At 39.1% G+C, this 23,413-nt stretch overlaps 3 protein-coding genes across 10 annotated transcripts in view; 1 reads left to right on the top strand and 2 right to left on the bottom strand.

Annotated features, from left to right (window-relative positions):
• ttf2 (transcription termination factor, RNA polymerase II) overlaps window positions 1–2,293 on the bottom strand; it is a 24,631-nt gene extending 22,338 nt beyond the window's left edge. The window contains exons 1-2 of one of the 2 annotated variants that reach the window (XM_038302660.1): window positions 2,044–2,293; window positions 667–772 (exon numbers count right to left, since the gene is read on the bottom strand). In XM_038302660.1, the coding sequence (XP_038158588.1) occupies window positions 667–761 (95 nt within the window). In that variant the 5' untranslated portion in view covers window positions 762–772; window positions 2,044–2,293. Of the gene's footprint in view, window positions 1–666; window positions 773–1,023; window positions 1,149–2,043 lie in introns of those variants that run through there. The other variant, XM_038302659.1, reaches the window with a different exon arrangement.
• On the top strand, window positions 1,496–23,298 carry cenpj (centromere protein J). Of its 7 annotated transcripts, none has more exons than XM_038302652.1 (19): window positions 1,496–1,647; window positions 2,073–2,458; window positions 3,770–3,893; window positions 3,987–4,160; window positions 4,254–4,353; window positions 5,428–5,533; window positions 5,675–6,442; window positions 10,372–11,095; window positions 11,227–11,359; window positions 11,468–11,633; window positions 11,740–11,871; window positions 11,979–12,116; window positions 12,225–12,336; window positions 15,823–15,986; window positions 16,127–16,216; window positions 19,947–20,087; window positions 20,193–20,277; window positions 20,542–20,662; window positions 22,573–23,298. In XM_038302652.1, the coding sequence occupies exons 2-19, from the start codon at window positions 2,102–2,104 to the stop codon at window positions 22,763–22,765; spliced, it is 3,828 nt and encodes a 1,275-aa protein (XP_038158580.1). In that variant the 5' UTR covers window positions 1,496–1,647; window positions 2,073–2,101; the 3' UTR covers window positions 22,766–23,298. The 7 variants fall into 7 exon arrangements, with proteins under 7 accessions (XP_038158580.1, XP_038158581.1, XP_038158579.1 ...); XM_038302653.1 differs by having other exon boundaries at window positions 1,534–1,689; window positions 15,826–15,986; XM_038302651.1 differs by having other exon boundaries at window positions 1,534–1,689.
• Window positions 23,055–23,413, bottom strand: part of rnf17 (ring finger protein 17) — a 60,486-nt gene continuing 60,127 nt past the window's right edge. The window contains exon 37 of the mRNA XM_038302650.1: window positions 23,055–23,413. Within this exon, the coding sequence (XP_038158578.1) occupies window positions 23,318–23,413 (96 nt within the window). The 3' untranslated portion in view covers window positions 23,055–23,317.

Genomic DNA, 23,413 nt, shown 5'->3' with positions numbered 1-23,413 from the left:
AACATAAGGGAGGGGAAAAAAACCATTAATCAGATTAGGTAGGAAAAATAATCAGAGATTTTATATTTTTAAGCAGTACTACTCTAATTAGTGAATTGTTTACCTATTTAGTACAAGAATTAGAAGAGTTATTTTCAACAATAAAGCTAAACTCTTATCCAGAACCACTTGGTATTCTTGGGGATGTAGGCAGAGGAGATGATTAAGCCTCTCTAAACTATTTCTAAAGGTCCAATTTTCCACCTAAAAAGGGTCAGTCTTCCTTTTAGCATTGCTTATTGGCCTAAATGATTAATTTTAACCTGCTTTCAGCTGTTCTTAAACATATTATGCCTTCATCATTGCAAAACACACAAATCAAGTGAAGGAAGAACAAGCCCACGGCATCCTACCACCAACACCATACATTACTGACATATTTGTGTTGATCTACTGTATTTACCTTTAGTAAAAGATGGTGCTGTACATTATGGCTGAATTTATGTTGGGGATCATTATAGTGCACCTATACCAACTCCATTGTTAATAAAAAAACAAACAAACATACTTTCCCCCAGAGGTTTGCAATATTGTTCGTTTTTAAGCTGCTTTAAATTTATGCCTAACAGACCATTTCGATCCTGAAATGTTGAATAGCACATCCTCCTGATGAACTTTATAACATACCTGGCCTGTTGAGTGAAATCACAGCCCTGCTTGTCAATGCAAATGTAAAAGCTCTTGCCCTTATTTGGCCCATCTCTCACGCCGGTTTTTAACATACATACGGTGCCTGTGAACGGACAAAAAGGTCTTATTTTAAAAAAGAAAGAATAAATCATTTACAGAGAATTGAACTGCCTCGTTGGAGATAAATAAGCATTTTTTTATTTTATAAAACAGAGAAAGGAAATCAATCCACCTTGTGATGCATTTAAACTAACGATGGGTTTTCCAAGAGGTAAAAACACCCAGTCCTCAAGCGTAAAGTAGGTTATGTGTGTTGTTTAGCAACGTATAATACGAATTTTTATAAAAGCTTACCGTGAACGTCACATTTAACTTTGTCCATCGTTTCCCAAGCACTTTTATTCACTTTCTATACAAGCTACAACGTCTCACTCGTTCGGTATTTTATATTGACCAATCACAGCACGCAGAGATCACTTCCGGTTTAGGACTTGTGATGTAAAAGCTCGCCTCCTAGTTTGATGCTTAAATTTTTTCCGAATCAATTCCTAAAACTTGTTTTATATTTTTTTATTATATAAATGGAAAACATTTAACTAGCATCTTCGAGTCTAAAGATATTACAGAAAATATATTCATAAAAATCTTTATTTTGAAATGTTACAATTTTGACCGTTGGCTAAACCGGATGTTTAAATTTTGCCTTTAATGCCACATATTTTTCACAGATTTTTTTTAGGCTGAAAGTGTAATAAAATACTGCAGTTTATTAGTTTGTTTTATTTATTTATTTTTAATCACAAATATTTTAAAAAGTGGAAAAGGCATCAAACAGACGACGCATGAACTGCGTTACCCATAATGCATCAGTAATCATCCGCTCTCGCGGGCTTTGTTTTGATAATGGTGGCATGGTTCAAAAATCGTTTTATTTATGCCAATTTTACGGATGTCAAACTTATTTTATGAGCATAGCAGGTAAATAAATGTTGTTTTTGCACGATTACGGATTCCTTCAATGTAAGTGTTTTTGTCATTAATGCAACAAACGTTAAACACCGTTAAATCTGGGGTTAAATATTATACCAGCGAGGGTAAACATGCCTTTTAACTGCTACGTCATTATACAAAATGTTCAATGTTCGTTTTGTGGACAGTTAACAGCACCGAATCGAAGTTTGTCGCCGTTAAATTCACTTTTGTTATCTATCAGTAAGATTTATAGCCTTTATTTTTAAACCTGGTACCACCGGGGCTCGTTGTGTTTATGCAGAAATCAACCATGTCGATTTGTTTTAATCTGGAAATTGCTTTAACATACAGTGTGTTTTAGACGTTGCTCATTCTTGATCAAATTAACCCTTAACCTGTTACCGTAATCTGTTTGCCAAATCCCGGATTAGCACACCCTCCCTGAAGCGCCTGGGTCAACATGTCATCGCCATCACTTCCGTGCTCCTCTGTGGACTTCCTAACCAAGTGGATGCCGAGCAGCACCAGAGCCGGAGTGATCCTCGCTCCATCCCCGGATTTAGCAGGGTCCTTGCGGCATATGACTGCAGCGGTGTCCGCCCCTCTGCACCCAGACGACTCTTTCTCCTCCGATTTCGCCCCGCTGCCTGCCTCCACAGATAGCAGCTTCCTGGATGCGGATGGATGTGTTGGTGGAACCAGACCGGTGAACAATCAGTATCCTCCAGCACTGGATACCTCAGATGGACAGGTCCAGAATTTGGAGCAGATGGCCAGCAAAACCCAGGATCTACCCCTGATGATGAAGCTGGAGGAGGTAGGGAGGAATGGTTACTATTCATGTTTCCTCTGTGACAGGAAACATCCAGGTTCCTATGTGGGAATAACATTAAACATATATATTTTTATATTTGATTCTTGAAAACCTTAGAATTTACATCTAAAAATAAATTCTCACACCTAAACAGCTGTTACACATTAATTATAAAAAAGCCTTGGATTATACTGAGAACCAAACACACTTGCATCAAATTCGATTAAATCCACCACCATGCAATATGAGGATTTTTGATCCATCATAAATCCACACCTACAGTTAAATGCAAATATCTCTCTTGCAAAAAAGTTCAGGATTAGCTAAATCTAACCAACCAATCCAGGATTACAACACTGTGTACACACTGTGGGTGTTTCAAAACAGCATAGATGAGGGAGATAGAAAAACAAACAAAATAATCCTAAAACTCTTGTTATATTTTTTTTTATTACATAAATGGAAAATATTTAATTAGCATCTCCAAGTGTAACGATATTACAGATAATATGTCCATGAAAATTTTGATTTTGGAATGTTGCATTTTTGACCGTTGGCTAAACCGGATGTGTAAACAAAATAGTGAAACTGGACGCTTACAGAAAAACAGAATCAGTACAATTGAACTGAAGTGATGCAGGATCTCATTGGAATTAAAGTCAACGCAGTGACGATAACATAAGAATAGCCTCAGGACCAAAGGGATAATACCCATGCACTGCTTTTACATCCCCTACTATTTTAAGCATCTCACCCTCAAGGGGCTTAAAATACGAAGGCGTTGTTTGAAGTAAGTAGGAGCTGGATTTAGTGGAAGCATGAGTTAATTTGTTTGTAATCAAACATATCTTGTTAAGTTCCCTTAAAACAAACTAATTCTGTAGGAAGTAGGCCTGTGTGATCAGTTTCAGTTTCTATTGGTGTAATAATCCAACTCCTATTAGAGCACCTTTACTCTTTGGAACTTCATACATAGACTTTAGCAAAAATGTTCTTTACCTTTTAGCTTTATGGAGTAAAACAAACTTAATAAGGTTGATAATTAGTGCCATCTACACCTCCAGAGAAGGCAGCTTATTAACCAACATGTTTCTCTTAAGTAGCCAAACGTGGTTTGCAGCATTAGGTAGGGCAGGGCCAGTGCTACACAAAGCCAGAGAGATTTGAACTCTGATTTTTTTCCCCCTGTAGCATCTCTTTAAAAGGATTTAAATGGGATGTTGGAAAACATTTTTTAAAATATATTTGTTCACGTTGATCCTCTAACTTGCCTGTTTATGGTTTGTTGTGTAAATAAAATACACATTTCTGCAGTTGAGGAAATGGCAGCAGCAGATGCATGAGCAGCTGAAAGCACAACAGCTGGAGGAGCTGCTGTGTCTGCAGGAGGAGCAGCAGAAGCTACTAGGGATTGTGAATGTCTCTCAGATCTGCACAGGTTAGTAAAAGAAGCTTCTAGAATTTATTATTTTGTTTATTTAGCTAAAATAGAAAATATTAATACATCTTCCATTTTTATTCCATTTAACAGAAAGATCAGGGCTGCCAGGAGCACAATGGCAAAGAAACGCTGTCCAGCACAGCCCTGAAAGGAGCTGCGTTGAGGTGGAACATGGACTCTGTGAGCTGCAGCTCACACCAACAAGAAGCCAGGAGCAGCTCTCTGGACGTGAAGAACATGAGGACGAGGAAAACAACAGTGAGGGTGAGATTTGTTATGTGTGGTTTGAGAGAAGCACATTGACATGCTTTTTTTGTAAATAAATAATGCAAATGGATTTTCCACTAATTCCTGCAGACTCCTGTGAAGAGAATCTGAAACAGAACATGGACCATGGTAATATTTCTGAGCCATGCGGTGCAACGATGCAACGTGAAGCCAACACCAGTCTGGACAGGTGAATAACCCCACATTATAGAATACATCTCTATAACGTATCAGTGTAATAAATACGAACTTTAAAATCTAGAAAAATGTGACTACATCCAAATTTTGTAATGACTGCCTCAAAATGTAATTTTTTCCAAGGTTGCATCGCGTAATATTCTTACTACAATTGCTTAGGCTTTAAGAAGAGCATGGCAGCTTTTCCTAAACAGTGAGTCTCTACAAAAAGATTTGGGAATGATCCTTTAATATAACAAAAAACTTATCTGCAATTATCGAGGTAATTTTGTTCCATTATTGTAAAAAAGTGGTTTCTTAATTAAAATTTGAAAAATTCAATCTAGAAATGAAACTTTGAAAAACATCTTAATAAAAAAAAGTTTTAAGAGTAACTATTCTGTTATTTTTAGATTTTACTTTCTAAAAACATTACTTACCGTACTTATTTATTTATTTTCAATTTTTTATGTTTTAAACTTAGTTTCTTTAATAGATTTTAGATTTTCTCCTTTTATTTGATCAGATTGTGTTTTGCAGTCTTTTTACAAAACGGTTTAAGTTGTTCATGCATTCATAAAAGCTGTTGATTTTCCAGCAATAGGGCTTCTTCCTTACTCATTAAAAAAACATGAGAAAGCAGCTAAATAATCGCAGTTTAGCTTCTTTTTTTAACAGAATTTGGAAGATTGAAATGCTTAGGGTCCAAAACATATATTACATGTATATGAATTAGGATGAACACAAAATCTAGTTGATTAATTAGTAAATACTGTGCTGCACTATCATTTTTAACAAAGAGGAGGCGCCACTTTAAATAATAACATTGCTAAGATAATGCTGCAAAAAAATATAACAAATATAGGTCAAGTGAATTTATAACATTTTGAGGTAAATATTACTAAATGTCTCTGTAGTTTTGCTTTACTGCATTTTTTAGGTCTGATTGTATCACATTATTATGTAATGCAGCATTACACAGTCTTTTATTTTATTAAATATTGAAAGGACAGGAAGTAGCAAGTAGATTTCTAACAATCAGTTAGACAATCAATCAGACAATCAGTTCTACATGTCTTTTCTCTAGGCCGATAAAACCAGGCATCGGGGGACAGAAGAAAACCTTTGAGGAGCTTCTGGAAGAGCAACTGAGGCTGGAGGAGCAGAGACTGAAGTCTGCCCGGCAACAAGCTGTAAGAAAACAACTATCTGAAGATTATGTTGTAATTAGAAAAATTCACAAGGTTAAAATTGAAGTCATTTCCAGATATTTTTTTCCACTGTGTTTGTCAGCTTTGCATGTTTAAATGATGCCGTTTTTTTTATATTTGTAGAATCCAACCAGAGCTGAAGCTTCGGTCTGCACCAAGAGGCCCTTTTTGAAGCGGGGCCAGGGCCTTTCCAGGTTCACCAACAATTCAAAAAGTTCATCACAGAAGGAAAAGGACAAAAAGCACCAAAAACCACCAGCTGAAGCCAGAGCAATCACTCGCAGCCACTCTGCACCTGGCTCCATCCTGAAAGGCGGCTCAAACGGAGTCCCGCAGCTTCCCGTCCAACGCAAAACCGCCATACTCAACAAGGAAAACCGACTGAAGGGACGCTGTTCGCCGCCTCAGGATATCAGGGCTGAGAAGGCGCCACAGATAAAGGTTCTGGGGAGTCATCAGAGACAGAACACAGGACCGGCTACCGTTCAAACTGAGCCAAAATCCAGACAAATAAAACACCTGCTGGGACAGGAGAAGGAGCAAAATGTAGGAATCCCAGTTCAGGCTGTGAGGAACAGTGGCTGTAATCTGCAGCCGAATCCTGTCACCAAACAGGTGGGTCTGATAGAAGGGCCAGGGAGGCCGGCAAGAGACGATGGGAAGGAGAAAAGTTCTGGTTCTGGAGTGGAATCAGCAGAAGTAGAAGCTGGACCTCCACAGGATTCCTTTGAGCTGTCGTTCCAGGAGAAGCTTCAGGGGTGGGAGTGCAAACGGCAGCTGGAAAGGATGGAGCTGGGAGAGTTTGAGCTGTTGGAGCAAGCGGCCGAGGAGCTGTCCTTCTCATCCAACTCCTCCTTTGTCATGAAGGTGCTCAATTCAAAACCCCGTTTGGTAAAAAAATCTGATACAGATTGTTTTTTTTCCTACAATGTTAGTTTATATGTTTTTTACATGTTGCAACAGTTCTTAACAAGAAACGTTTTGGTCACTGTTTGGTTCTAGAATTCAGAAAATTAGTGTTAGATTTTTACAGTGTTTGAGATTTTATACAGTTAACACAAAGAAGGGGAAGAGTTATTATGCGATAAAGCAGCGCAGGGTTTTCCTTCTTTTTGATTTTAAATGTTTTGTTAAATGTTTGCAGATATCCCAAAGCACAGCTCCGATTATTTCTGAGCAACAAAGTTTTAGGTTTTACCACACACTGGAAAAATGATATAGAAAAAAGTAAACATTTCATAAATTAAGTGTATTTACCCTTAATTTGAGTAGGTAAATGAGGTAGTTCACCAATGGAATGAGTATTTTTACTACTAGTATTAATTAGATAATATGCACTTGAAAATGGACAATGTAATTGTGTTTTCTTATTTTAAATGTAAATTTTCTTGTTCCATTGGCAAAATGTCTCTTTAACCTCCTCAATCCAAAAAAAATGCACTTAATTTAAGAAAAAAAATACTTATCTACATTTGGATTTTTTTCCAGTGCATCTTCTTAAACAAGTTGTGTACTTTGACTGGGTCTTTTCTAACATAAGCCCACAGCATTATGCTGCCACCATCTTACTTCAGAGTTTTTCAGGGCGACGTGCAGTGAAAGCTCTCAAAATATAATTTTTTTTCTGTGTTTGCCGCGTTTCCTTTTGAATTTGCTGCAAACATTTCTAAGAATAGTTTTCCTGTCGGCAGATCTTCCCACTCGCATATTTATGTTTCCTGTATTATTCTATACAAACTAGGGCTGAAATAATTAATCGGTTTAATTGTGATTTAATAATCGATTAATCATTAACTGGAGTATAGAGACTAAAAAAAGCAACGGCCTCAACGGCCTCAGAGCAGTAGTTATTTACACCCACATTGTAAAAAAATGTATAAACATTTTGCATTTAAGATGAAAAACCTTTTTGTCTGTGAATATGCTCCATCCAGAACTCCTTAAGTGGCTTAGTTTTAGCTTCACCTGGTTTAATTTCAGTATAAAATCTTCTTTTAGGAAGCTTTTCCCATCTGATTAATCAAAAAATAATGGCCAGATTAATCAGTCAGCAAAATAATCGTTAGTTGCGGCTCTAATGCAACCTGGAGTTCCTGAGCCTCATGGGGCTCTTTGTTCCGTCTCAGAGGCTCTTATGTACGGCTGAAATGCTGCAGCTGTTTTTATGTGGTTGGTTGAATATCCACATAGATCCAGAGAACACTTTTCTTTTGTTCAATCAAACCTTAAACACTTCTGCATCTGCCCTAAATGTGGTATTTAACATTCAATATATTCTTTTTTTTTCTGATTTAATCATATTAACTGATTTTCATATAGATTTCAAAACGTCCCTAACAGAGCACTTCACTCTCAATCTGCAGGTTTACTAGTGGTTCCTAGAATTTCTCAAAGTAGAATGTGAGGCAGATCGTTTAGTTATCAGGCTCCTCTCCTGTGGAAACAACCTCCAGTTTTAGTCCGTGAGGCAGACACCCTGTCTATCTATGGTTAACCTCTATAGACCCATGTGAGAGGTTTGAGTTTTGAGAGTAACTCAGAATGCATGAAAATTCCACCAGTAAAATGTTTACCAATATAAACATGTTAGACATCATTGGAAAGCTTAGATTCTCCACAATTCAACCACTAAGTTCATTTTATGGACACAGCGAACAACAAAGCTCAATTAACACAGATATAGCAGCATGTCAAAATGTAAACATAACAAAGCAGCCACAGCTACATACCTTTGAAGGCATCTAGAAGCCATTTTATAAATCCAATCTTCAATTTTTTATGCTCCATTTGTCGATAAGGGTCCACAGATTAAAAGTAATCCAGCATATTAGTAATAAAAATATTCCATGATGAGAAAATCGCCCATAGCATCAGGGTGTTGACATCAGAAAAGTCAGCTGGTCATAGCTTATTCTCAGCATCTTGCTTATATTTAGTTCTAATACTTATTTCCTCGGTTATTAGCCTGCAATGCTTGATATGGTTCTTTACATCGTCTTCTTATCTACAAGACACAAGTGTCTGCGTATTTTTATGATGTGATTTGAGCCAGACATAGTCCCCGAAATCTCACTTCTGGTCCACATCCGGTCACTTCCTGTCACAGTATTACGCGTCATAATTTTCTATAATTATTGGTTAAGACCACGTGGGCTGTTGGGATTTGTAGCCAATGAAATAAGGTTTTAAAACAAGCATACATGTGCCTAGGGTATTTAAAGGGGTACCACATTACAGGCTTGTGTTAGAGAGACACAGACAGCTGTGGGTGGAGCCATGTGCACAGCTCAAAGGTGAATAATAGAAACTGTCCTATTTTTCCTAAGTTTGGACGCTGATGTTGTTTTATTACAATGATGCTTCTGTCTCCTTGAACCCCAGTCGGCCTCGGCAGATGGCCGCTCACACTGAGCCTGCTGGAGGTTTCTTCCTGTTAAAAGGGAGTTTTTCCTCTCCACTGTCGCTACAAGCATGCTTAGGGATTGCATTCGAGTCAATGAGTCGATGCAACCAACTGGTTTTCCCTAGATAGAAAACTTTGAATCAATTTGACTGGATGTTCTGGTTGAATTGTGTCTCTAAAGTGCATTGAGATGACATTTTTTTAATTTGCACTATATAAATAAACTGAATTGAATTAAAAACCTAACTGAAAATAAATCATATAAAGAGAAAAAGTTCAAAGTCTTTACAGCAGACCAGCATTTTAAGCAGCCTGAGGCGGATGCTGTCTAGAAGTCTGGTGGACCTGCTTACTGTAATGCTAGGGCTGCAACTGATTATATTAATAATCTGTAGATTTTTGTATTTATTTAATCGATTAATAATCAGATAGTAAGAGTTTCCTTAAAGAAGATTTGATACAGAATTAAAAACTAAAACTAAAACTTAGAAACTAAAACCTTTTCGACTAGTGCAGAGGTCTTCAACAGGGGAGCCGTGACTTCTAGGGGGTCCACAGTGGTACTGCATGGGGGTCCCGAAAGATTTGGATGATTAGAGTTTATTTTTTTTATTCCCCCTGCAAGTTTTTCCACTAATTGAAATGTCTTTAAATCCACATTAATATGAATTCAACATACTGTAGTAAACAGATAAATGGAGGCAGAAGATGTCTTTCAGTCATCAATGCACACATTCAGCGACACACAGGAGCTCTTTCAAGCTGGGCACCGTTTCATTCACAACACCACAAAACCAGCTGATTGCGTCCAGTCATTGCCTTGGCAGACGTCTCTCCTCATGTAGAGTCACTAAACATTAGCTTGCATTTTGTTGTTGAATCTGAAGGAATCCCTCATGTCGAGCATGCATGCAGCGACAGTGGAGAGGCATACAAAAGGAACATAGAAAAGTCTGTAATTACTTTCTGTTAGAAAGGCTAACAGTAAACTAGCTCCATAGGTGGCGGCTCTCTCTAAGATAAGCAGAGAATTTGTTAACTGGTTTTCATGTCGAAGGATTGAACCATCATATAGAGAGAAACGGGACAAAATCCTGAATAACGGGCAAAACTCTATCATCTATAATCAAAGGTGTTGATGTTTTCCTCCAGGACTCTGTCACAGCTGAACAGGAACAGACTAGATGAAGCTACTATGATGAGAAAAAGTAGAGAAAGCAGAATGTTAGAGGTTTAACTGACAAATACTGCAGAATTGGAGAGCAGAGATAGAATGAAGCAGAATGATAAAAACTGGTCCCCATGTCATCCAGCATACTAAGCCTATAGCAGCATAAATATAGAGATAGCTATATTTAACTTGGATTAGAATATCTCCAAAGTCTGCAGCGTTTCAGAGACTTTCTGTGCTTCACAGGTTCTTCGCATGGACCAGCAGAAAAGGCAAGCTGCCATTGGGCGCCACAACAGGCGACTGTCCTCCACCCCCATTAAATCCACATCAGGAAGCCAACCTACGCAGAGCGGAGGTGTTGAGCACACCGATGATGTGTCAGAGTGTAACGGTTTCCCTCTGGAGTCAGGAGCGCCTGCTGGGAATGTAATAGGTGGTCCGCTTAAGAGCAAAGAGAGTGACGTGAATGAGGGAGGACAGGATGACAGCGGCTCCGAGTTTGGAGGCAAAGAAGTGACGATCGAAGGGACGCTTCGTTTTTTAGCACCTTCTAACCCTACATATGACAAGTGGTCTTACCAAGATGAGGAGAGTCTCAAGGATTCAGCGTCAGATAGGGAGGAGGAGAATGACGGCGACACCAGCGGCGCTGATGATTCCACTCTGATCGAGGACAGAGAGAGCCAGCAGAGGAAGGTCGTATTTGATGACGACGACACATGGGACGACCTGGAGGACACGGCCATTCGAGAGGAGAGTCCGGTTCAAAACCTGACAGCTAGAGGAGTTTCACCACCACAGAAGACCTTATTAAGGAAAGTCGCTGTAAGCAGAGGCCTGGAAGCCGAACCTACGCCTGCCTCTCAGCTCATGACCAGATTGTTCCCGTCATTAAAGCCAAAAGCTCAGAACGCAGCTCCGCCTGATCCTCCCCCTGCCTCTGACAACAAACCACAAGGTGACACAGGTCAGACATCCTTTGAATCCATCATTAGGTATTATTTTGCCAAAAAGTTGCTCAGTTTAAGATAAAACTGTTCATCTAGGTGGGCTTAGCGTCTGCCTTCCTGTGTTTTAATGCTTGGTTCTGACTTCCAGCCCAGCAGGTTCAGTCCAGACAGCTCAGAGAGAGACTGGCTGAGCTGGAGATCGAGATCGAGAGGTTTAAGAAAGAGAACGCCGCACTTATCAAACTCAGGCAAGAGAACGAGAAAAGACAGGAAGATCTCAGGTGAGACATTTGGCTGTTGCATTTCTGTCAATTTTCGCTTGCAAAATACTTCAGCTTTATAGAAGCAATACTGTTTTTTTTCTGCTGCTTTCTTCTATCGTCTCACAGGAAAGAGCGTCTGGAGTTTGAGCAGACTAAAGCCGAGGAGCTGGCCAAGTTTGAGGAATACAAGAAGGAGGAAAACAGGAAACTGCAGAAAGAGCGAAAGCTGTTTGAGAAGCATGCATCTGCAGCCAGAGCCGTGCCCGACAAAAAGAAACGAGAGGAAATCCAGGTTTGTACGTCCAAGACCCTAAAACGAATTAATTGTAGTTAAATTTTTAGTTTTTACGTGTTCACAAAAAGTGTCAAACCTCTTCCTTTAATGTTTTATCCAACAGTCATTGAAGCAGCAGCTTAGCTCCCTGCAGGAGGAGCTGAAGAGGAAGGAGAGTCGTTGGGCCTCCACACACAGCCGGCTACGCCAACAGATCGACTCCCTCCACCAGGATAACGGCGCTCTGCAGGACGAGGTGCGCCGCTGAACGCTCAGTCACACGGAGGACTGAAATCCAGTCTGATCCCAGATGTTTCAGCAGTAGTTTATTTAAATGTCCACCTCTTTAACCTATGATTTCAGATTCGAACCCTGGAGAAGCTGCGCCTCAGCGGCTGGAAGAAAAGCTCCGCCTCTGCCGAGAAAGGCGTCCAAACAAAAGACGCTCCCTCAGTCTCAGACAGCGGCGTGCCTCCTGTTCCCAAAGGAGTAACATTTGCTGTAAGCCTGGAAGCTCATTTATTGATGTTTTTTTACTCTGTGAATCTTTACAAAAAGTCTAAGTTTAAAGTATTTATAGTATTGTCAATAGTTCTGGTTTTAATTCAGCCTTCATGTCCCACCCAGAGCCCTCTGGACTCCAGAGAAAGCAGCTGCAGCCCCCCACTGAGCAGCAACTCTGTACGAAGGAACTCCAAGGAAATCAGCCAAGGAGGTGCAGGTACATGGAAGGATAGAACTAACCCTCGGGGGTTTTTCACATTTAGCCATGTTATAGCTCCAAGTTTTAATCCTTTTTGTTTTGATGGAAGGCCAATGCAAGCAGCTGTAAAATAGAAATGAGAAATAATTGTGGGTGCTTATTGTCTTAGAAATGTTAAAATCAGAAACATCAGATCTTTGTTTGCTTCAAGTCAGAACAGCTGCAGCAATGAGGAGGTCATTTTATTCCATTATTTTTGCAAGCAAGGAACACGTTATGAGAATCAGAATTTAAAAAAGATCCAGAAATGAAACTTTTAAAAAGCATTTTTAAAAAATTCTTTCCAAGGATTTTTAAAAATAGCTCTTTTCAAACTATATTTGAATTGCAAATATAGTTTAAATATATATATATATATATATTAGGGATGGGACGATTTATGAAAACCGTCAGAATCGTTCGGTTCGACTGTCTCGGTTCGGTTCGCGTGTGTTTCGTTCGGTTCATGCGCTGCTCCTTTTTCTCATAGAGGAAGCAATTACACTCCAGAGCAGAAGGTGGCGTTACTGCGACCAAAGCCAACCACCAGTAGTAAACAAGAAGAAGAAGAAGCGAAGCAGCTTAGCCGGGTGTAGCAGGGGAAAAAATCAGTTGTTGTGGAGAATTATGTGGGTATGGCGAGTGGGAAAGAACAGGAGTTGGAAGACGCGCCAGCAGCACTTTATAGGTCTGCTGTATGGGAGCGCTTTGCATTTAGAGTGACCTACGATGACGGCGGAAAGAAAGTTGTGGATAAAAGTGCAACAGTGTGCGAGCATTGTGCAACACGTTTTGTTTATGCTAACAGCAACATGTCATGCTAACCCCGAAATCCCACATACTCCGTCAGTAACCCCCGCTGCGCTCCAGACCAACTGCTCAAAGCAAAGCCTACAGCCCCCACTGTGGCTTCGTCTGCTCCCCTCTGAGTCCCTTGGAGATGGTAGAGAGCATGCGCCAGATGATTAAATTCAAAGCAGCAAAACATGCGGAAATGATCCAGGGTTTTTGCGGATCATTTAAAATAATTACAACCCATTATTTTTGGGGGGATTTTTTCATTAATTTCATAAATTTTTATGGGGTTGGACCCCCTTTTGCCTTCAGAACTGCCTCAATTCTTGGTGGCATAGATTCAACAAGGTGCTGGAAGCATTCCTCAGGGAGTTTGGTCCATATTGACATGATGGCATCACACAGTTGCAGCAGATTTGTCGGCTGCACATCCATGATGCGAATCTCCCATTCCACCACATCCCAAAGATGCTCTATTGGATTGAGATCTGGTGACTGTGGAGGCCATTTGAGTAGTGAACTCATTGTCATGTTCAAGAAACCAGTCTGAGATGATTCCAGCTTTATGACATGGCGCATTATCGTGCTGAAAGTAGCCATCAGAAGTTGGGTACATTGTGGTCATAAAGGGATGGACATGGTCAGCAACAATACTCATGTAGGCTGTGGCGTTGCAACGATGCTCAATTGGTACCAAGGGGCCCAAAGAGTGCCAAGAAAATATTCCCCACACCATGACACCACCACCACCAGCCTGAACTGTTGATACAAGGCAGGATGGATCCATGCTTTCATGTTGTAGACGCCAAATTCTGACCCTACCATCCGAATGTCGCAGCAGAAATCGCGACTCATCAGACCAGGCAACGTTTTTTCAATCTTCTATTGTCCGATTTCGATGAGCTTGTGCAAATTGTAGCCTCAGTTTCCTTTTCTTAGCTGAAATGAGTGGCACCCGGTGTGGTCTTCTGCTGCTGTAGCCCATCTGCCTCAAAGTTCGACGTACTGTGCATTCAGAGATGCTCTTCTGCCCACCTTGGTTGTAACCGGTAGTTATTTGAGTCACTGTTGCCCTTCTATCAGCTCGAACCAGTCTGGCCATTCTCCTCTGACCTCTGGCATCAACAAGGCATTTCCACCCACAGAACTGCCGCTCACTAGATGTTTTTTCTTTTTCGGACCATTCTCTGTAAACCCTAGAGATGGTTGTGCGTGAAAATCCCAGTAGATCAGCAGTTTCTGAAATACTCAGACCAGCCCTTCTGGCACCAACAATCATGCCACGTTCAAAGTCACTCAAATCACCTTTCTTCCCCATACTGATGCTCGGTTTGAACTGCAGGAGATTGTCTTGACCATGTCTACATGCCTAAATGCACTGAGTTGCCGCCATGTGATTGGCTGCTTAGAAATTAAGTGTTAACAAGCAGTTGGACAGGTGTACCTAATAAAGTGGCCGGTGAGTGTATATATATATATATATATATATATATATATATATATATATAGTTTGTCACTACCCATTGACAACACCTTGGTCTCCCCCTCCCCTCAGGTCAAGAGTCTCCTCCCTATCCTTTCAGTCACACATAAATAACATTACCCAGTCTGCATACTTCCACCTTCCCAACATTAACCGCCTCCGTTCCTCCCTTACTATGCGCACTGCCTCTGTCCTTATCCACAGCCTTATCACCCCCCATCTTGATTATTGTAATTCTCTTCTTTTTGGTCTCCCTCAACGCGTTTGTCTCAGACTAGTGAACATCCTGTTGGTGGAAGATACTGTTTTGTTAGTCTATGACGTTAACCTCATCAATAACACATTTATTAGCCCATATAATAATTTAATCACTTTCAGATGAATTACCAGCTTTTTCTAACGTCCTTGCTTTATTTTAATGTTTACATTAAATCACTTTGCACTCATAGATACTCCACCAGCCTCACTGAGAACAGTAAGATAATGATGTCTGTTACCTTTGTAATGAAGGAAGCCTTAAAAACTCGCTCTGGTGCAAAAAGGTCGACTTTAAGGTGAACTAAAGGGAGGCATAGAGGATGACTATGCAAAGCGGAACAATGTTCTCTGGTCAGAGGAAGCAAAACTCAACAGTTACTCTTTGGCTGTGAAGCCATTGCTGATGTTTGCAGGAAAAATGGAAGAGACCATTTTATGCAAAGAACACAAGATGGAGCCCTCAATAATAGAGCTGCACCTCTGATTACTAATCAATTAAGTTATTTTTGCAATTAACCTGAAGAGAGATACTTTAGTAAAAGAGCATTTCTAAATAACTTAGAAATATAGAAACATTTTGCATTTAATAAAGCACGTCATTGCTAAGACCTCACACATCCTCAACGTGTTTCTGTTCTCCGTAACATTTAGAGTTTTCTGCACACATTGCTAAAAGCCTCTCGATCGTTCTGATCTGCTTCAGTCTTTAAATGCAAATTAAAAGAGTTTCTTTTTGATAAGTTTTCTTCAATTGTTTTCTAAATTGAACTGGGAGCCAATGGAGTTGCTGAATGACAGGAGTGATATGAGGGAGTTCTGTTGATGACAGAAGTTAGGAGTTCTGAAGAAGTTAGGAGTTTATGGGGTTTTTGTGCACAATAAAACGTTTCTGCAGCCAGAATGACACTCAGGTTTTTTTTTATTATCAGCAGGGATGAAGAGCAGCCTGAGGAGGCCGGCTGCTTCAGGATCTTCATCTTCCTCCTCTTCAGCATTTCCTACCAGAAAGGTGGATGAAAAACTAAGATCCGGGTATAAAAACCAAGAAAAACAATCCGACCAGAGCTGGGAGCCTCTGCAGGACCGCTCTGCAGTGAGTGGCTGTTCCCTGGAACCAGTTAGCTTACAGAAAAAGATTAATATTTACCTCTGATATAAATGAAGCATTTAAAGGAGAACTTCTTTCCATCGTGATCTCTGACTCTAAGATATAGTTGCTTTTTTCTTTTACAGAAAACTGATCTAGTGCCAAAAAACCAAGAAAGCTTTGAAGCTAAAGAACTAGATCCACCCCAGGAGGTCATTACTCACCCTGATGGGAAGGTAAGGCGCCTTTTTTTATTTTTTATATCAACATGTAAAAAAGGGTTTGAGAAAACGTCCCAGACAAAGGAAACTGCTCATAAACAACTTTATCAGTTTGATATATTTTGCTCCTTAGGCCTCAAAGATGTGAGGAAAGTATTGATGCATTTTTTTTAGTAATTTAATCCCAAAAGGAAGAATCCTTTTCTATAAACCTGTTAGTGATTTCTTTCAATTATAGAAGCACAACAGAGTATTTGGGCCCAGGCTAGAGAATTGTTATAATATTATGAGAATAAAGTCATAAAACTACCAGAATAAAGTCGCAACATTACGAGAATAAAGTCGCAACATTATCAGAATAAAGTCATAAAATTATCAGAATAAAGTTATAAAATTATCAGAATAAAGTCATAACATTATCAGAATAAAATCGCAGCATTACGAGAATAAAGTCCAAATATTATAAGAATAAAGTCATAAAATTACCGCAATAAAGTCACAACATTACGAGAATAAAGTAATAGAGTTACTAGAATCAAGTCGCAGCATTATGAGAATAAAGTCATAAAATTACCAGAATAAAGTCGCAGCATTACGAGAATAAAGTCATAAAGTTACTAGAAGAAAATCGCAGCAATACAAGAATATAGTCATAAAGTTACTAGAATAAAATCGCAGCATTACGAGAATAAAGTCATAAAGTTACTAGAATAAAATCGCAGCAATATGAGAATAAAGTCAAAAAATTACTAGAATAAAATCGCAGCATTACGAGAATATAGTCATAAAGTTACTAGAATAAAGTCATAAAGTTACTAGAATAAAATCGCAGCAATACGAGAATAAAGTCATAAAGTTACTAGAATAAAATCGCAGCATTACGAGAATAAAGTTATAAAGTTACTAGAATAAAATCGCAGCAATATGAGAATAAAGTCATAAAATTACTAGAATAAAATCGCAGCATTACGAGAATATAGTCATAAAGTTACTAGAATAAAGTCATAAAGTTACTAGAATAAAATCGCAGCAATACGAGAATAAAGTCATAAAGTTACTAGAATAAAATCGCAGCATTACGAGAATAAAGTTATAAAGTTACTAGAATAAAATCGCAGCAATATGAGAATAAAGTCATAAAATTACTAGAATAAAATCGCAGCATTACGAGAATATAGTCATAAAGTTACTAGAATAAAATCGCAGCATTACGAGAATAAAGTCATAAAGTTACTAGAATAAAATCGCAGCAATACGAGAATAAAGTCATAAAGTTACTAGAATAAAATCGCAGCATTACTAGAATATAGTCATAAAGTTACTAGAATAAAATCGCAGCATTACGAGAATATAGTCATAAAGTTACTAGAATAAAATCGCAGCATTACGAGAATAAAGTCATAAAGTTACTAGAACAAAATCGCAGCATTACGAGAATAAAGTCATAAAGTTACTAGAATAAAATCGCAGCATTACGAGAATAAAGTCATAAAGTTACTAGAATAAAATCGCAGCATTACGAGAATAAAGTCATAAAGTTACTAGAATAAAATCGCAGCATTACGAGAATAAAGTCATAAAGTTACTTGAATAAAATCGCAGCATTACGAGAATATAGTCATAAAGTTACTAGAATAAAATCGCAGCATTACGAGAATAAAGTCATAAAGTTACTAGAATAAAATCGCAGCAATACAAGAATATAGTCATAAAGTTACTAGAATAAAATCGCAGCATTACGAGAATAAAGTCATAAAGTTACTAGAATAAAATCGCAGCAATACAAGAATATAGTCATAAAGTTACTAGAATAAAATCGCAGCATTACGAGAATAAAGTCATAAAGTTACTAGAATAAAATCGCAGCATTACGAGAATATAGTCATAAAGTTACTAGAATAAAATCACAGAATTACGAGAATAAAGTCATAAAATTACAAGAATAAAATCGCAGCATTACGAGAATAAAGTCATAAAGTTACTAGAATAAAATCGCAGCATTACGAGAATAAAGTCATAAAGTTACTAGAATAAAATCGCAGCATTACGAGAATAAAGTCATAAAGTTACTAGAATAAAATCGCAGCAATACAAGAATATAGTCATAAAGTTACTAGAATAAAATCGCAGCATTACGAGAATAAAGTCATAAAGTTACTAGAATAAAATCGCAGCATTACGAGAATATAGTCATAAAGTTACTAGAATAAAATCACAGAATTACGAGAATAAAGTCATAAAATTACAAGAATAAAATCGCAGCATTACGAGAATAAAGTCATAAAGTTACTAGAATAAAGTTGTATTTTATGAGAAGTCTTACAAGTAGCCCTTTCTTCCGTAAAATGAGGAATATCGAGCATCATGTGAAGTTATACTTTGGTATCGTTTTGACAAATAAGGAAATCTTTTAGCATCAAACTGGGCAGGATGTCAAAGTGGAATCTTGTTGCTGATTGGTGGAGCTGGTCGGCCGCCATATTCTGGTCGGAGCTCCAAGCTTTCTTTCTGAAACCTGTTGTTTTATGAGGACTTCATTCTCCTTATTTTTCAACTTTATTCTCATCATGTTACGATTTTATTCTTGTAATATTACTTTATTATCATAATGTTACTAACTAAAATATATCTCTAGCCTGGCCCTAATACTCCATCGTAATGGTTTAGACCAGAGGTCTTCAACAGGGGGTCCGCGACCCCTAGGGGGTCCGCGGAGGTACTGCGTGGGGGTCGCGAAGGTCTTGGTTGATTACTTTTTTTTATATTCCCTCCTGCAATTTTTTGCACTAATTAAAATGTCTTTAAATCCACATTAACATGAATTCAAAACACTGTAGTAAACAGATAAATGAAAGCAGATGTCTTTCAGTCATCAATGCACACATTCAGTGACACACAGGAGCTCTTTAAAACCTGGGCACCGTTTCATTCACAACACCTGTCCCATCAATCAGGAATCAGATTCAGAAATACTTTAATAATCCCAGGGACAAATGACTTTCGTTACATGACTTCATCTGTAATAGAGTGACTATAGGACCAGTTTGATATAACACAATTTCATACAATATATATAATTAGGGGGTCCCCGCTCCATTTTGCATTCAGTTTGGGGGTCCTTGGCCTGGAAAACGTTGAAGACCCCTGGTTTAGACTGTCTAAAATCTAATCCAGAAATAGTTTTCCATAGCCAAGACTGATGGTCAGATGCTAGATGAGACATTTAATGGATGGTTTTGTTGAATTAGCTTAGAACGTAATTGATTTGGGTTAAAAGTAAACATACAGCTCAGATAATGAACACTTAGTCTAATGCTTGTTCTAATGGAGAATTTAGCTCCCAATGAACCCTTTTACTACCTCATTATCACAAACTCTTTATTTCAATTAGTGAAGCACATTAAATAGATGAATTAAACAGAATGCAGTGCTACCACTTTTTGGATAGCAGTTAATAAATTCTTTTGTGAAGTCTTTTAAATCTAAAAACAAAGCTATAATAAGTATATCATCTAATGAGCACTGAAATATTCTGAGAAGGAAAAGACAAAAATGGATTTATTTCACAGATCTAGCAGGAAAACCTGCCTAGCATTTAAATATAAAGTCCATCACAGGAAATCTGGGTGGAGATAAAGGCAACAGGTTTACTAGAGTAACAAACGTTTTCAGGATGTGATTTACATCCTGAAAACGGTTCTGATGATGACTCAGAATCACTGATTGATGGGAACTTTCCTTTCAGACAGAGAAGGTTCTGCCGAGCGGCGATCGTCTCATCGTCTTTCCTAACGGGACCAGGAAAGAAGTTTCAGCCGACGGGCTTTCAGCCAAGGTCACCTTCTTTAACGGAGACACTAAACAAATCACAGCTGATCAGAGAGTGGTGAGACTTTTTACCCTTCAAGCCAACCGATCTATGCTTGGATGCTTAGCTTTGACCAGTCCTGATAGTTAATCGGTTGTGTTAACTGCTCCTTCCTGTGATCAGATCTATTACTATGCCGAGGCTCAGACCACACACATCACCTACCCCGATGGTATGGAAGTCCTGCACTTTCCCAACAACCAGACAGGTGAGAGCCGACCTCCAGCTGTGCCTCGAAAGATAAAAACTGCTCCAAGGATTAAGTTCTCAGAATTTAGCTCCATGATCTGATCCATCTTCAACACAAGTCCCTCTGCTATGTAAACTAATCAAATTAGCAAGTTGATGAGAACCAGATAGTTTAGTTATTTGATCCCGTATGAGATGGACGGTTTAAATAGGCACCAAAGGGTTACATTGGTACCCAAATATTTTACATGCAGCCGCTTCAAAATATTTTTTCTTGTTCCAGAAAAACATTTTCCAGACGGCCGCAAAGAGATCACCTTCCCAGACCAGACAGTGAAGAATCTGTTCCCTGACGGGAGGGAGGAGAGCGTGCTGACAGACGGCACCATCATACAGGTCAACCCGTAAGTTCACACATCATGTCGCCGTCTGATACTGTAAAACTAATGCTACGTTCAGACCGCAAGTGCTGGAAGCAGCAAAAAAAGCATTTTTTTTAATGCTTGTCCGCATTAAGTTCTGACGCGCCTCATGAGCATCTTTTCCGATCCTGAAGCGCATTGAAGAGCAACTTAACTATATAGATAAGTAGAACGTAGTTTTTTTAGTCCACCTGAAAACTTCATCTGTATTCAGTTCATCAAAATTATGATCCTGCCTTCAAATATTATTTTGTTGTCGGACCGGCGGTGCCGTCACTGGAAATCCCCTTCAACAGCAGCCTCTGGCCCGGTCGCCTCGTTGGGATTTTCACCTACTGCTCATGGCGGCATGAAAGAAATGTTAGCAGTTTTCATGTACATAATCCAAAACGCACCAGAATAATAAAAGCGAGAATATTTTAACACTTTGAGTTAAAGGTGCAGTAGGAGATCTTTTCTGACGCATTTTTTTACCATGTGGCTTAAGGATCTCCCCACAGCCGCCTAGCAAGCAGTGAAACACACTGTGTGCAGAATTATTAGGCAAGTTGTATTTTTGAGAATTATTTTTATTATTAGGCCACAATTGTGTTCTCAAACAAACAACCCAAAAGACTCCTTAATTTTAAAGTTTCATATTTTTGGAAGTTAATGTGTTTTTCTTTTAGATTTGGTCATTTTGTGAGGATGTGTGTGTGTGCAGGTAAATATTACTGTGCAGAATTATTAGGCAACGTAATAAAAAACAAATATATACCCATCTCACTTGTTTGTTTTATTTTCACCAGCTAAACCAATGTTACAACTCAATTCAGAAATAAACATTTGCGACATTCAAAAACAAACAAATCGGTGACCAATATAGCCAGGATTCTTCACCATTCAAAAGCCTTCCATCCATGGATTCCGTCAGTGTCTTTATCTGTTTGCGATCCACATTGCGTGCAGCAGCCACCACAGCCTCCCACAGAGGTGTACTGTTTTTGGAGCCGCTCAGATCCCCGTACACTGGCGGTGCTCTGTCACTAGAAATCCCGTTCAACAGCAGCCCCTGGCCCGGTCCCCGCCGCAGCTGGAAGGCGTTTTTTTTTATGGACCTAATCCAAGCTGCAGGCACCAGGACAGTAAAACCGGACATGTTTTGCAGGCAGATTTCGGTATTTTAAGGTAATTTAGGTGCTAATGAACTGTTTCAGAGGAGTGATCATAGCGCTCTGCATCATCAGGGCTGTTTCCGTCTCCCTGCCAGCTCCCAGATCAGCTTCTCTGATTGGTTGATGTGGCACATCCAGCAGCAAAAGTTCCAATTTTTTCAACTCCAGCAGCTGCTGCTTGTGAAGCGTGTCACGTGCCTCAGAAGCTAATGTGGCGCTGCTCCTGCAGGACCTTTTGCTGCAACTTGATGCACGTCGACCATCGACTTTGCATGTAGACCCGCTGCTTCAGCTGAACGTAGCATAACCTGTACTGAAATACAGCTTCACCTTCAGGTAACAGTTGATTTTGTGGGACTTTTCTCCTCACTGCTGAGGCTAATTGTCTATTTTTAAGTTTCCAGTTTTTAAGCTCAAACTTCCAGGAGAATCTAAATATTTTACATTTTCTTGCAATTGAGGAACATGGTTCTTTATTTTAAGAAGTCTTTCCACCCTGCCTGCTGATTCAGTTTGTAACAACCCAACAAGTTGCTGCTGTATGAGCAACTGTTTTCAGCATGTGATGGTTCGGATGATGAGAGATATGTTATATGCATCATTTGTGAGCTTGTGTTGGTCTGGAAAGAAAACACAGGTCTCACTACCTATTATCTGTTCAATCCAAAGACGTTGGGTTTGTTGATCACACACTTCCTCCAGACGAGGTTTCAATTAATGCCGACTCGTTTGTCTTAGGGACGGCACTAAAGAGATCCACTTCAACACGGGCCAGAAGGAAATACACACCGCCGAGTTCAAGAGGAGGGAGTATCCAGACGGGACGGTGAAGACCGTTTACAGCGATGGCCGCCAAGAAACCCGCTACCCAACCGGGCGACTAAGGGTGAAGGACAAAGATGGAAACGTCCTCCTGGACAAGCAGGCATAAAAGAAAACATTTATTTCTGTTCATTTATCGTCACAAATGTCTTTTTTTCAGTTTTTGAATAAGACTGAGCTCAGCTTGATGACATTCGGTGCCTCTGCTTCTTTAAAGCATTAAAACAAATTGTCCGATACAATTAAGGCTGCATTAAAGATTAGTTTTATTTTTTACTGTGTAAAATATATTAAATATTTATTTTTGGAGGTGAATGTTTTTTGTTTTCTAAAATAAATGTATTTTATATTTATTGATTCCTGTGGTCTGAACACTGGTTTTTTTTAAGCAAACACAGCAAACATCTGATGGTATTTGAGAACTTTAATGTGTAAAAAAACCAAACAGAAAATTTCACATAGAAATCTTTAACTAGAGCCAAACAAATCAAATCACTGTTTTCCAACTCTCTTTTTTTAAAGTGAAAACTAAGAGCAGAACTTGAATCCCATAATGATGGACACCTGGAGATCAAACGAGATAAACAGTAAAAAAAAAAAAATGTAGAAATATTCAACTGGTTTCCAAAAGTGGCTCAAACCCAGAGCTGGGTTTCTAGTTTCAGCAAAGTTCAGCCAGTCCGCTGTTCACCAGCGGCAGATGGACCAAGCCTCCTTCCTGGTTGTTCAGCAGCACTGTGAGCTCCGGCTCCTCCGA

The sequence above is a fragment of the Cyprinodon tularosa genome, unplaced genomic scaffold, assembly GCF_016077235.1.
Source record: "Cyprinodon tularosa strain WSP-4 unplaced genomic scaffold, ASM1607723v1 ctg497, whole genome shotgun sequence".
Lineage (NCBI taxonomy): Eukaryota > Metazoa > Chordata > Actinopteri > Cyprinodontiformes > Cyprinodontidae > Cyprinodon > Cyprinodon tularosa.
This window is presented reverse-complemented; position numbering and strand designations above follow the sequence as displayed.

Coding starts and splice junctions, on each gene's coding strand:
- cenpj (XM_038302652.1), top strand. CDS start 2,102: ATGTCATCGCCATCACTTCCGTGCTCCTCTGTGGACTTCCTAACCAAG. Junction 15,987..16,126: donor CTCTGCAGGACCGCTCTGCA/GTGAGTGGCTGT, acceptor TTTCTTTTACAG/AAAACTGATCTAGTGCCAAA. Junction 16,217..19,946: donor TTACTCACCCTGATGGGAAG/GTAAGGCGCCTT, acceptor CTTTCCTTTCAG/ACAGAGAAGGTTCTGCCGAG.